General features: G+C 37.5%; 2 protein-coding genes across 4 annotated transcripts in view; one reads left to right on the top strand and one right to left on the bottom strand.

Moving 5' to 3' along the window:
• The window catches only part of LOC126824451 (L-sorbose 1-dehydrogenase), a 39,764-nt gene that overhangs the window by 11,239 nt on the left and 14,418 nt on the right, over positions 1-14,107 (bottom strand). The window contains exons 1-2 of one of the 2 annotated variants that reach the window (XM_056101890.1): positions 3,066-3,142; positions 409-562 (exon numbers count right to left, since the gene is read on the bottom strand). The exons of the other annotated variant lie outside the window; for it this stretch is intronic. Of the exons in view, the coding sequence (XP_055957865.1) occupies positions 409-544 (136 nt within the window). The 5' untranslated portion in view covers positions 545-562; positions 3,066-3,142. Of the gene's footprint in view, positions 1-408; positions 563-3,065; positions 3,143-14,107 lie in introns of those variants that run through there. 2 annotated transcript variants of the gene reach the window in all.
• On the top strand, positions 3,242-13,802 carry LOC126825643 (retrovirus-related Pol polyprotein from transposon opus). 2 transcript variants are annotated; one of them, XM_050555387.2, is made up of 4 exons: positions 3,242-5,318; positions 5,633-5,951; positions 13,393-13,451; positions 13,767-13,802. In XM_050555387.2, the coding sequence occupies exon 1, from the start codon at positions 3,317-3,319 to the stop codon at positions 4,316-4,318; it is 1,002 nt and encodes a 333-aa protein (XP_050411344.1). In that variant the 5' UTR covers positions 3,242-3,316; the 3' UTR covers positions 4,319-5,318; positions 5,633-5,951; positions 13,393-13,451; positions 13,767-13,802. The 2 variants fall into 2 exon arrangements, with proteins under 2 accessions (XP_050411344.1, XP_055957860.1); XM_056101885.1 differs by lacking the exons at positions 3,242-5,318; positions 5,633-5,951 and having other exon boundaries at positions 9,000-13,451.

Genomic DNA, 14,107 nt, shown 5'->3' with positions numbered 1-14,107 from the left:
CTTATTATTTATTTATTATTAAGACTTTAGTAAAAATAAACCAATTCAACTTTTGTCGTTTTAGGCATTTGGTGGTAAAGAGCTCTAAAGCAGCAAGGCGTTCTGAGATGGCACAGTCTAGTCATTCCAATAACCAACCAACTAGCTTGCTGTAGGGTAATTGAATATACGCACGCAGATGACATTGATGTTTACTACAAACTATAGACTCTGTTGACGTGTTAGGTTGTTTTATATAAATATACCTGTGACTGCAGTTATCTCATCCAAGATGCACGGAAAACTATGGTAATAGGTAATGGTGTTGATGTTCCCAATTTTATCAAATCAAATCATTAAAAATAATATTTGTGTTTCAAGGAACATCATTATTCTGTTTTCATTACATGGGCACGAGTTGTGTCTTACCTATAATATAATCGTATGATGCGTCGATTTCCTTCGCCAAGTTAGATTCAAGTTTATCCCCACTAAAGAACGTCTGTTGGACGTAGACGGCCAAGATGACCACGTTTACTATCAGGAGCAATGATCCAAACGCCATCTTCAAATCTATATCGTTCTGAAAATAGAAATACGTGTAAATGTTATGCCCGACATTTACAAATAAGAAAGATACCTGTAGCCTACAAGAAACGTCTTATCATAAAGTAATATATCCAGTGCACTTTAGAAACCAGTAATAGACAAACTTTCAATTTTGTTATATCATGAACATTTATTTATACATTATACAAGAGCTAAATCTGCCTATTGCGTGACTTTCTTTAGGTCTGAAATGTTATCCCAATTATTAATTAGACATTAATTAATTTATCCAGACCATAATCATCTCTCGATGTCATCCCTAGCCTGCAATGTTTACTGGATTAGGTTCCGGTTTCCTGTTCGACTTCCATTCATGATTTAATCATGAAATGGGTAATCGAGGCTATGTTTTTAATCATTCCGACTTTAGTAGTGATGATGAAGGCTAGGTCGAACATTCAATCGCTAAAATCTCGGTTCAGAGTGGATCAATTTGACTTAATTTTCAGCAGATTTCCTTTACATTATTTATTTTTTAACTATTATAGTGAGAACTGCCAGCTCTTTGTCTATAATAATAATAATAATTTTATTTTCAATGCATGTTAGACCACAGACCCATAGTACACTCAATATATATGTTAGCTCATGATATAATTCATATTGATAATCGACAATTTTAACATCTATAAATAAATACAATTCATTTTCAATATACATGTACAGTCTGTTTGATACATTTGTGCAATTTCATTTTTCAGTTGATCAGACATACTTTCAATATACAATGACTTTGTTATAAGTAATTATGTTATAAGCCCTTTATCTAATCTCCCATAATGTATCTTTAAAATAACAAACGAAATTCGTATCAAATATAAAGTTATATACAGATAACCTTGTATCCCTGACCTCTAGAGTAAATAATGTGATCGAATCTACATACCTGCGAACAAGGATCACGAGAAAACTTACCTCACACACACGACTAAGGCCCACCCACTCAACACAAACTAGGTCATTTCAGGACTAACATATGGTTCAATTTCATTTCATTAATTCGGTTGCGTGCAGGGGTCTTTAACATCGGGGGGGGGGGGGGGGGCACATAGGGAAAATCAAAGAGGTTGGACAGGCGAGCCTAATCCCGTAAGAGCGGGAAATCGAAACCACGCCACTTGACTCGATGACAGACCTTATGATGCAACGCGTTAACCCTTCGCCCCCCCACCTTTTGGAAGAGAAAGTTCCTTTGGATTTTCAAGCGTAGTTTCAACCTATCAGTGGACTAAAAAGTTCCTCGTGACAGGGCGGATGGCTAGGCAAGGAACCGCGTCTAGTCGTTGAGGTGGGACTAAAAACCGAAGTTCGTTTACATATTGGTATGGTCGTAACAGACCATTGCTAGAGCAGTCGGAAACACCGCGGTTAGGGTACAATATCTCTCCTAGCACAGTGTATGGCACACTGATCAGCAGTGAATTTTCGCTAGGCCGCTACAATCACTGATAAGGATGACATCGATGCGACTTAATGAGCCAGAAATATTAACTTTTTTCCTGCGACAAATTAAATTCTAAAACATTTTTTTTATGTATTGGAAAAATAAATAAAGGCTTTTTACGTATTCGTAGGTAAAAATTATTTCCGATTTAGTGTAAATGGGTATTAAAATGACTAAAACGCAGCATTCTGCCCGAACCAGTAACGTCTTATGTAAACAATGCACGCGCCATTTCAGCCAATGATTGACGCCGCGTGCTGTGACGGCACGTGTTAAGGCAGTCATCTTTGAAAGAGATATTACTAGACTCGTAATTCTCTGTGAAACAGATTGACTGTATGGCTGACATACATCTTCATTAATCCGTATGCGATTAGTGCAGAAAAGTAGGTCGTTAAACTCTATTTGTGTCAAACCATGGGACGTAGATTATAGGCCACGTCTCTTATGAACACGATACGAGCAATATTCACGCAATGTGCAATACTGCAACAACAGATCAAACACTATTTACATAATAAATGCAAACATTTCAATAGTAAGGATCACACTGCACGCAAACAAAACCCACAAGACACAGCAAGCAATAAACAACAAATAACAAATCACGTGAATAAATCCAGGGGCCAGTCGTAAGCCTCAACTGTTTTGTACAGTCCCTTACCTGTAACCCACTTGGCGATATTAAAAGAAAGACACAATCAAAATATTGCGAAAGGTTGCCGTCTGCTGAATGAAGAGCGTTTCGTGATAGCGAAAAGTCAAAACCTTAACAATAATAAGGACTATAAACCGAACAGAATTTAGGAAAAATAGAGTGCAGTAAGCAAACAAGTGCAAAACATTATGTACTACGAGGGGCTAAAGTACTGTGTTCATCGAAGGGCTACCAAATATGGGTTACAGAGACAATAAAGTTTTCATTACTTGACAGTGTATTACAGAGACAATAAAGTTTTCATTACTTGACAGTGTATTACAGTTTTCATTACTTGACAGTGTATTACATGTATAATAATAATGTCGAACTTACCCTCCCAACGGGCTGACTTCAACTAACAGATATCGACGGCTGGAGTGCATACAATGAATTAAGTCGCGAATCTATTTATATCCTATAACTATTGTATCTTTCATATTCACAACCGAGGCGGGAGACCAAGTTGTTTGATGCAACATGGAGTAGGGTCGTCTGTCCATGAGAGTGAGAGGATGTGTAGTGAAGGTGCTCTCCACGCTCCAGTGACCAGTACATAAATTAATTAGATTTAGTTTCTTTATATAATGGCCGATCGTCGAAATTCGATTTTGGAAATAGCTGCAGGAGTGATACAAGAGGATAACACTACATTGAATCGTCTTGTGGACGTAATAACTGGACTAGATAGCAGATTTGGAAACACAGAAAAACATCTTAATATCATTGATGACAAACTGAACAAATTAGATGAAGTGTATACCATCCTCTCAAATATATCATCTAAAGTGAACAAGTTGGAATCCGACATGAACATTTTAAAAATGAAACAAGTTGAACAGGACACTTGTATACACATTATGGCAGATTCTAATAGGAAGTTACAACAAAGCCTTGAGGAAAATAGAACAAAAATAGCAGGCTTGTGTGAGAGGGTGAGTGATATCGACAACACGTTTCGAACAGTCAACGGTGATTTAAACTCTATGAGAACCGATCATGATTCAATAAGAGACACACTAATTGATTTACAATGTCGGTCAATGAAATACAACCTGATTTTTAATGGTTTGAGAGAAGATAGAGACGAGGACAGTCATCAAACCGAATTTAAGCTCCAAGAATTTATCAACAGAGAACTCAAAATAGATCACCATGTCGAACTTGGCAACGTTCATCGTTTTGGGAGACATCTACATGGTAGACATAGACCTGTCGGTGCTCGATTCCTATGTAACAACGATCTACAGTTTGTTAAAAGTCGAGCATATAAGTTGAAAGGTTCTACATACGGAATCAACGAACAGTATCCAGAAGTCATCGAAAGCGAACGCAGAAAGTTGTATCCAATCATAAAACAACTTAAACTTAAAGGACATCGAACCAGGTTAGTTAGAGACAAACTTTTTGTTAACAACGAACCATATAATGCTGGAACTCATAGTGGAGTGGATCCACCCAAAACTTTCGGAGACAGACCCATGTACTACAGTAGACCATGGGAAGGAAGGAGACCCCCTGCAAAACGGCATGCACACTTTAGTTCCAGTTCCAACGACGAATCACCCCAAGAAAGACTCTACGCGTAGGACATTTCGGAGAGTGGACTGTGTGTAATATCTTGGAATGTTAATAAAGGTTTGTGTAAAAAATTGAAAAGTGACGATTTTGTAAGTTGTATTTGTAAATATGATATTATACTCCTGTATGGGTGTTGGATCCAGGGTGATGACGATGTAAAACTAGATGGCTATCATGTATATAGTTTTCCTAGGCAGACAAGTAAAGGTGGGGGTATTGTTATCTGTGTACGTAACGAAATATCCAATATATGTAAAATAGATGAATCAATTAATGATTGTATAATTGTTCTAAATGTCCATTTAAACATTTTAACTTATACTAATGTGGGAGAGTGAATTTATTGGGGAATATTTTAAAGTCACCAATACTAAGTTTTAAATGTTAGATAATATGTTCCACTTCACTAGCTTTAGCTATCCTGTGTTTCTATCGACTTTCTATCCACTACCTTAAGTTAGAGTGAGTTTCTTCTCACTTTTGGTATCTTGTCTTGGTTTTAACCTTTGAACCTGAGTATATTGTGGTCAGGTGATTTGGTATCCAGGGAATGTTTGGACACTTAGGTAATAGAGTTTGAGGCAATAGGTTGACTATTTTCAGTTCTCCATATTGCAACTTATTTCTGTATAGTCATAGTTTAATTAGCTAGTTTTAGATATTTCATTTCTAATATAGTTTATATAGAAGTTAGATTAAAGTATTCAATAGTTCCAGTGATTGCCAGGTAGGGTATGTATTATATTGTTTTATGTAGTTTTATCATAGTTTTCAAAGTCTTGGTCATGTTGGACATATAGTGTCAGACATATTGGATTTTTAGTAAAATGTAAAGTTCCTTGGGTTTAGTAATGGTTTATAGTTAGTATATTATACATTTCACCACTTTCATTCAAATATACTTTTAAACATCTATTGCATATTCACACATTCATATATTTTATTACAGATACTTCAAAGGTACTTCACCTTTGACAGTCTGTCTAGCCAGCAAAACCCCTCTCTGGGGTAAGCTACTTATTAAGTGTTTAGTTATTTAGATTATTTAGATTGGTATTATTACATACATATACTTTAACTTGTAGCTGTCATACAAGTTAGCAGGATGAAGTTAATTATATAGGCCGTATTTAAGATCTTGTTTAAGTGATTAAGTAAAATGGATTTATGGATAGGCCTATGTAGCATGTATCTAGTATGTATATTTCTACTACTAAAGTTATGATGCTATTATTAATTTGTAATTGTGTATAGATATAGATTTTATCAATTCAACATATGTATTATTATATATATTTAGTCTTATTTATTATGTATTTCAGGGTTTCTGTTATATCTGAATAAACCGTTGAATCGAATCCTTGGTGTGGTTTTTTTTTACAACTAGAGAATGGACCCCCCCGTAACATTTGGAGCCCGTTAAATTTTGATGGTATAATGGTATAAAGATTAATGGTATAATGGTTATCAGTTTAATGGTGATTTTGAAGAGTATAGACTACTATAGAAGATAAAATTCAGTGAGCTCACACGCGTGCGCGATCAACAGTAATAGCAGTATACCAGTGCAGTGACATTAACTTTATTTAGTATATTTTGGTGATTTGTGTTTCATTTGGATTTATAAGGATTTTCCATAAGGTCTGTTAATTAATTTATTACTTAATAATTACATAATTAAGATTATTTAATTAAGATTTATTTCTGTTTTGATATGTGTAATAATATTGTTAGGCCTATAATTTAAAATTATTTCATAGATTATCTCCCTTTAATTGGTATTATATACATATAAGTGGTTATTTATTGAAACTTAAGTAATTCTCAGTACTTATTAGTAGAAGGTACTTGAAATTAAGAGTAGTTCTTTTCAATAGGCGTAAATATTTTGTCCTAGCCCTATTATTTACAGCATTAGTCCCTAAATTTTCATAAATAGTGCATTTAAATTTTGGAGTAAAGAAACTTCATCCATTTTGTATGTTTACAATTTGTGTTTCCTGTCGGCCATATTTGTATAAGGTTATTGCTACTTCCTGTTTACATAAATAGTTATTTCCTGTTGACCCAAATAGTTACTTCCTGTTAACCTACATACATCTTCTTGTTTACATTTACAATTTTTTGTGAGTAAAAACAAAGTTTTACATTACATAAATCAAAGCAAAAACATAGTACATTAACATTATAACATTCGTAAATTATACTTAAAGATATTTTCAGGTGCATTACACAATATATATTCATTACATTCAATTTTCATTTTCAGAATTAGATATGTTGGTTTTGCGTTTGGGATTTAGGTGTTTATCCAGATTCTGATTTTGTCAATTTAGACTTTGTGACTTTTCAGAATTGGGGATTTGTGAAGTTGAAGTTTCAGGTTTCGCTTATTTTCAGATTTGAATAATTTGACTTTGAAGTGTATTGATATTGTGGTTTTGATTTTGGAAAGTCAATGGTGTTGTTACATTTGACTTAGTCCATATTCGATTTCATATATTGTCGATAAGTTGTGTTTGTATTTTGAAGTTTGAAGTTTGATTGTTTTATAGTTTATTTTCATTTGTATTTGGCGGTACGTGATCTATACTCAGTTTATATTTCGTCATATTTCATTTCATACTCTGTTTCCCTTTTTATTTCTCCTTAATTCACAGCACTTAACCACTAACTAACCAACCTGCACTTATTTATTTAATTTTATTTAGTGGGTTTCATTGATAGTGTGGATTTGTTCTACATTATACTTCGGTTTGAGTTGATGTGTATTTTGTAAAACTTATTTGTAGTTTTGCAGTTTATTACTTTGAAAGTTTGTTTCAAAGTTTGGTTTAATTTGTATTTTGTTTGACTTGATCGTTTATCAACTTGTGAAAATCCAGTATTTGTTTTCCGCGTTTTTGAAGATCAGTGAATTGTGTTCAATAGTGTTTCGCGGGATTTCTTAGTATTTCGCGATTTATAGTGTGTTTGGTGTTATTCGCGATATATGTTTTATTGTATTTCGCGATATTTTCTCGAGTTTGGTGTTGTTTATTCGCGACATTTATCTGTATTTTGCGACATTCTATAGTATTTCGCTATGTTTCACTGTGTTTAGTGTGTTGTATTTCGCGATCGTTTACAGTGCTTAACCCGTTGTATTTCGCGATATTTTACTGTGTATAGCGTCTTTGTGTTCGCGTTATTTTTGTGTTAATCAACAAAGATGGCTGGAGTAGATGAGGGTAATGCCGATGTTACCATGTCAGAAGAAGAAAAGGCTAGTTTGTTGGATGCATTGGCGAGCGTGGGTGCTAAACCAAAGGCTGATACACCGGAACAGCTGATTGATTGGATGTATGGGTACCTAAAATCAACGGGGAAGGTTAAGGAGGAAGAACCTGTTCAACATCAAGAACGAGTAGGTGCATCAGTTAGTGATATTCCTCCAACACCAAAGAAAACATCAGCAAGTTTACATATGGTTCCACAGACTCCACGAATTTCATTCTTTTCAGGCGATCCAACTGCCAAAGGAGATATCAGTTTTGATTTATGGAAGTTTGAGGTGATGACCTTGATGAATAATGGACAACACGCCACCGATTCCATCAAGATGGCTGTGATAAAATCATTGAAGGGAGAAGCTGCTCGAGTGGCGATGCGTCTTGGCCACCAGGTTACAACAAGAACTCTTCTGGACAAGCTTGAAAGCAGGTTTGGGTCAGTGGAACAAGGACAGTGTCTGCTTTCTCAGTTCTACTCAGCCAAGCAGTTTACTGACGAGTCCGTGTCCAAGTGGGCCTGTAGAATCGAAGATTTGTTGGACAGGGCTAGGGATGAGGGTGAAGTGGATGCGGATACCTTTGAGAGCAAGTTACGAGCAAAGTTTTGGAGTGGTCTGAACCAAGATTTAAAGGATAGATCTACACACAAATACGATCGTCTTACGGATTTTGAAGATCTTTTGAAGGAAGTACGACGAATCGAGCGCGATACTATCATAGCCTCCACAACACCGGCCAAGTCAACTTCGAAGCCTCAACTGAAAATGATGCAAGCACCAGCAGATAGCGAAGTTGAGGATTTAAGAACCCTAATTGCAAGTCTTACTGCATCTGTTCAGTCATTACAGAAGGATGTTAAAGGGATGAAGGCTGATCGTCGTCAAGATTCTATTTATGCGTTACCACCACCGATTAGTTCTTCAACACCAGCTGCACAGAAAAAGAAGTCTCCACAAACAACACCGAGAACACCACAGCATCCCGACAGTAAAGTAATATGCTACCGTTGCGGACAACCAGGTCATGTTAGGATCGGATGTCGAGCTACACTTCGGGATGGGGATTTTTAGAGAGTGTCACTGGTGCGGCACAATCAGATGACATGTGTGACGCGAGTCCCAACAAGATCATTGGACACAGTAACACCACCATTATGGACATCAATGAGAAGGTATGTTCTACTTTATTGGATACCGGATCAACTGTGTCAACTGTATGTGAATCTTTTTATAACGACCACCTTAAGTCAGAAGATTGCGTGTTAACTCCCCTCGATCAGTTAATTGTTATTGAGAGTGCAGGAGGAGATAGTTTACCGTACTTAGGATGCATTTCAGTGACTGTAAAGATTCCAAGTTTCAAGTGTAAGTCCAACGACTGTTTATTTCTAGTGGTTCCAGATACTACGTTCCATAGAACTACTCCAGCTCTTGTGGGAACCAACGTGTTGAGACCATTATTGAACCAAGTACTAGCAGTCCATGGTGTTTAACTTTTACATGCATGCAGATACAGGACAAACAACTTGAAGGAAAGGTGGGATTAGTGAAATGTACCGAAGATGCTCCTGTTATGCTATACAGTAATCGTTCGATGTGTTTGTCTGGCATAATTCAAGATTTAAAACTGGGTACCCGACAGCGAGTTATTTTCCAGAATTCTCCTGATTCTCTGATTCCAGCGGAAATAGAGGTAACACCAACTATTTTGGAGTTGTACCCAGGTGAGGAAGGGAAGGAAGTTGTAGTACGATTGTCGAACCTGTCGCTATCGCCTGTGAAGATTTATCCACATAGTATCCTCGGTGAACTTCACGTAGTGGACTTAGTGCGAAAGACGACAGTGAACAGTATTTTACCATCATCTACTACAGAATCAACCACCACTGATACGTTCTTGGACAAGATTGATTTCGCTACTTCTGCGTTGAATCCAGATCAACTCCATACGTTTAAAGATTTCCTAAACCAGTGGTCCCCAATATTTTCACACAGTGACAGAGACATCGGGAGTATTAGTTTGGTGAAGCATAAGATCCAGCTATCAGACGAAATTCCTTTCAAACAGCCTCATCGTCGAATACCACCAGGCATGTATGAGGAAGTGAAGGAACATCTTCACGATTTAATAGAAGCAGGGATAATAAGAAGAAGCCATAGCCCTTATGTATCTCCAGTAGTGTTAGCCCGGAAAAAAGACAACTCGCTCAGGATGTGCGTTGATTACAGGATGCTAAATAAAAAGACCATTCGCGACGCCTATGCTCTACCACGAATAGAGGAGATGTTAGACAACCTGGCAGGGTCCAAGTATTTTTCGGTTGTTGACATGAAGAGTGGGTATCATCAAGTGAGCATCGAGGATTCTGACATACCGAAGACAGCGTTCACAGTAGGACCACTAGGATTTTATGAATATGTGAGACTCCCGTTCGGACTTACTAATGCCCCTGGAACGTACCAGCGCCTAATGCAAGACTGTCTTGGAGATCTAAATTGGAAGATATGTGCTATTTTCATAGACGATCTTATTATTTTCAGTAGGACTTATGAAGAACACATCGAAAGACTGACACAGGTATTCACAAAACTCAGGGAGCATGGAATCAAGCTGGCACCAAAAAAATGTGAGTTCATCCAGGAAAAAGTACGCTATCTAGGCCATATTGTATCTGAAGACGGAATAACCACAGATCCGAAGAAGACGGATAAGGTTGAATCCTGGCCAGTTCCAACCAACGTAGATGAACTAAGGAAGTTTTTGGGTTTTGTGGGCTACTATCGGAGATTCATCAAAGATTTTTCCAAGACAGCAAAGGTTTTGAATGACCTACTGGTTGGAGGACCAACTGTGAAGAAGAGGGGGAGAGCAGTGAAGGAGAAACAGAAGAAAGAGTGGAAATGGGAAGAAGCTCAGAAAGAGGCGTTCCAAAACCTCAAAACATCATTAGTTCAGCCACCAGTACTTGCCTACGCAGATTTTACTCAACCGTTCATCCTACATACAGATGCCAGTGGAGTTGGGCTAGGAGCAGTACTCTACCAGAAGCAGGATGGATTTGAACGAGTCATTGCATATGCGAGTAGGAGCCTAACCAAAGCTGAAAAGAATTATCCAGCTCACAAGCTTGAGTATCTGGCACTGAAATGGGCTGTCACAGATAAATTCCACCAATATCTGTTCAACAACAACTTCACAGTTTTCACGGATAATAATCCTCTCACCTACATCCTGACCACGGCAAAGTTGGACGCCACTGGACACCGTTGGCTTGCTGCCCTATCCAACTACAACTTTTCGATAAAGTATCGTGCTGGAAGGAAAAATATGGATGCAGATGCTTTAAGCAGGATGACTGAAAATGATTACCAGGAAGTGAGCCCAGATGTGATGGAAGCAATCCGAAATAGCGACACTGATGAAGGCTACATCCAAACCGTCAGCATGTCACACCAAGTATCACCAAACATGATGACTTTAACAACTCCCATTGTTAGCCTAGGAGAGTGGGAAAGGAGACAGGGTGAAGACCCATTACTTCGGCAACTCTGCAATGACATCCTGAATGGAAGACCAGCTAGGACAAAAACAGGATCACCAGAAGAAGCTGCATTGTACCGCCATTATGAACACTTCGTTCTTAAGTCTGGTACCCTGTATAGGCGCACAATGGTGGCAGGAGATGAGATTTTACAACTGGTTTTGCCTGAAGCCTACAGACGTTTGGCGATTGTCGGAGTCCATGACGACCTAGGACATCAGGGAAGAGATCGAACTATAGGTTTAGCTCAAGAAAGGTTCTACTGGCCCAAAATGACGTTTCAGATAGAGGAGTCCTCGGTGTGTGCGTAGGAAGGCTTTACCATCAACCTGTCCTTTGGTCAACATCAAAACCGGTCAACCGATGGAATTGGTCTGCATGGACTACATGTGTGTGGAAGAGGCGAAAGGAGGCTATGATAGTATATTAGTCATCACTGACCATTTCACCAAATATACCCAAGCAGTGCCAGTTAGGAACACAACAGCTAAAACAACTGCCAAGGCATTATTTGACAACTTTATCGTGCACTATTGGATTCCTCAACGGCTACATAGTGATCAAGGCCAGCAGTTCGAGGGAAAAATCATCAAGGAATTGTGCCAGTTGACTGGGATCGAAAAGTCTAGAACAACACCATACCATCCACAAGGGAACGGACAATGTGAACGGTTCAATCGGACTTTGCTGAATATGCTCGGAACTTTGCATCCTGAACAGAAGTCGGACTGGAAATCTTACGTTGCTCCACTCATCCACGCATACAATTGTACAAGACATTCATCAACAGGATATTCACCGTACGAATTGATGTTCGGAAGGAAACCAACCTTAGCTGTTGATGTTATGCTAGGAATTGTGGATAGTACAGAGGCCAAAGGAAACTACAACTCGTATGTTGGATCTCTGAAGGAAAAGCTGGAACACGCATATCTTACAGCATAAGCTTTTAGGGAGGATACGCAGGAACTTCAGCGGAAAAAATGCAACCTAAGAGCCAGGATAAATGTGTTGGAACCAGGGGATTGTGTTTTAGTGAAACGCCTAGTTTTTCCAGAGGGCAGACACAAGCTAGCAGATAAATGGGAGGATAAGCCATGTAAGATTTTGAGACAGCCAAACAAGGACATACCGGTTTACGAACTACAAGCGATTGGTGGAAATGGTCGGAAAAGGACATTACACAGGAACCATCTTTTACCCATCAGTACGTTACCGGAAATTTCACCAGATGTCAACACTAGAACAAGACCAGTACCACGACCAAGAACTAGACAACCAAAGGTAATACCAGAACCGGAAGAGTCATCCAGTAGTGAAGAAGATGAGGATCAGGTGTACTTAGTGGAGGATGCAACCTACTTGCAACCTGCTAGCACCACTGAGGTACACGATGGGAACGAAGGACAAGCTGAGATCGACACCAGTGTTCAAGATGGTGGAAGCAGGCCTGAACCACCAGACTCATGAGTTTGTCACCAGATAGGTTGCAGGTCGTACTAACTATGTTGCCAGGTTTATGCAAGTCCTTGTTTCCGGATGTATTTTAGTTTAGCTGGTGTTGGAGACGGCCAGGTCATATTGTGATCGGATGTCGAATATGGTTAATGTCGGGGACAACATTTGCATTAGGGGGGAAGTATGTGGGAGAGTGATTTTATTGGGGAATATTTTAAAGTCACCAATACTAAGTTTTAAGTGTTAGATAATATGTTCCACTTCACTAGCTTTAGCTATCCTGTGTTTCTATCGACTTTCTATCCACCACTATCTTAAGTTAGAGTGAGTTTTTTCTCACTTTTGGTATCTTGTCTTGGTTTTAACCTTTGAACCTGAGTATATTGTGGTCAGATGATTTGGTATCCAGGGAATGTTTGGACACTTAGGTAATAGAGTTTGAGGCAATAGGTTGACTATTTTCAGTTCTCCATATTGCAACTTATTTCTGTATAGTCATAGTTTAATTAGCTAGTTTTAGATATTTCATTTCTAATATAGTTTATATAGAAGTTAGATTAAAGTATTTAATAGTTCCAGTGATTGCCAGGTAGGGTATGTATTATATTGTTTTATGTAGTTTTATCATAGTTTTCAAAGTCTTGGTCATGTTGGACATATAGTGTCAGACATATTGGATTTTTAGTAAAATGTAAAGTTCCTTGGGTTTAGTAATGGTTTATAGTTAGTATATTATACATTTCACCACTTTCATTCAAATATACTTTTAAACATCTATTGCATATTCACACATTCATATATTTTATTACAGATACTTCAAAGGTACTTCACCTTTGACAGTCTGTCTAGCCAGCAAAACCCCTCTCTAGGGTAAGCTACTTATTAAGTGTTTAGTTATTTAGATTATTTAGATTGGTATTATTACATACATATACTTTAACTTGTAGCTGTCATACAAGTTAGCAGGATGAAGTTAATTATATAGGCAGTATTTAAGATCGTGTTTAAGTGATTAAGTAAAATGGATTTATAGATAGGCCTATGTAGCATATATCTAGTATGTATATTTCTACTACTAAAGTTATGATGCTATTATCAATTTGTAATTGTGTATAGATATAGATTTTATCAATTCAACATAATGTATTATTATATATATTTAGTCTTATTTATTATGTATTTCAGGGTTTCTGTTATATCTGAATAAACCGTTGAATCGAACCCTTGGTGTGTTTTTTTTTACAACTAGAGAATGGACCCCCCGTAACACTAATTTGGTAATATTTGCATGTTATATCCCCCCATACAATAGTGTCTTCTATCAACATAATGACGTCAATTTATTTGAAGCCCTTGAACAGTCACTTAGTAAGCATATGATAGATAGTAACTTGGTTGTGGTTACAGGTGATTTTAACAGCAGGACAGGCACTTTAAGTGACTTTATTGAACATGACAAATTAAGCCACAGCATAGAACAAATTTTAGCTGATATTGTAGATTATATCCCAGACTCAAATAAGATA

The sequence above is a fragment of the Patella vulgata genome, chromosome 6 (genome assembly GCF_932274485.2).
Source record: "Patella vulgata chromosome 6, xgPatVulg1.2, whole genome shotgun sequence".
NCBI classification, from domain to species: Eukaryota; Metazoa; Mollusca; class Gastropoda; family Patellidae; genus Patella; species Patella vulgata.
Note: the sequence above shows the minus strand (reverse complement) of the source record. Positions and strands in the feature narration are given on the sequence as shown.

Coding starts and splice junctions, on each gene's coding strand:
- LOC126825643 (XM_056101885.1), top strand. CDS start 9,086: ATGCAGATACAGGACAAACAACTTGAAGGAAAGGTGGGATTAGTGAAA.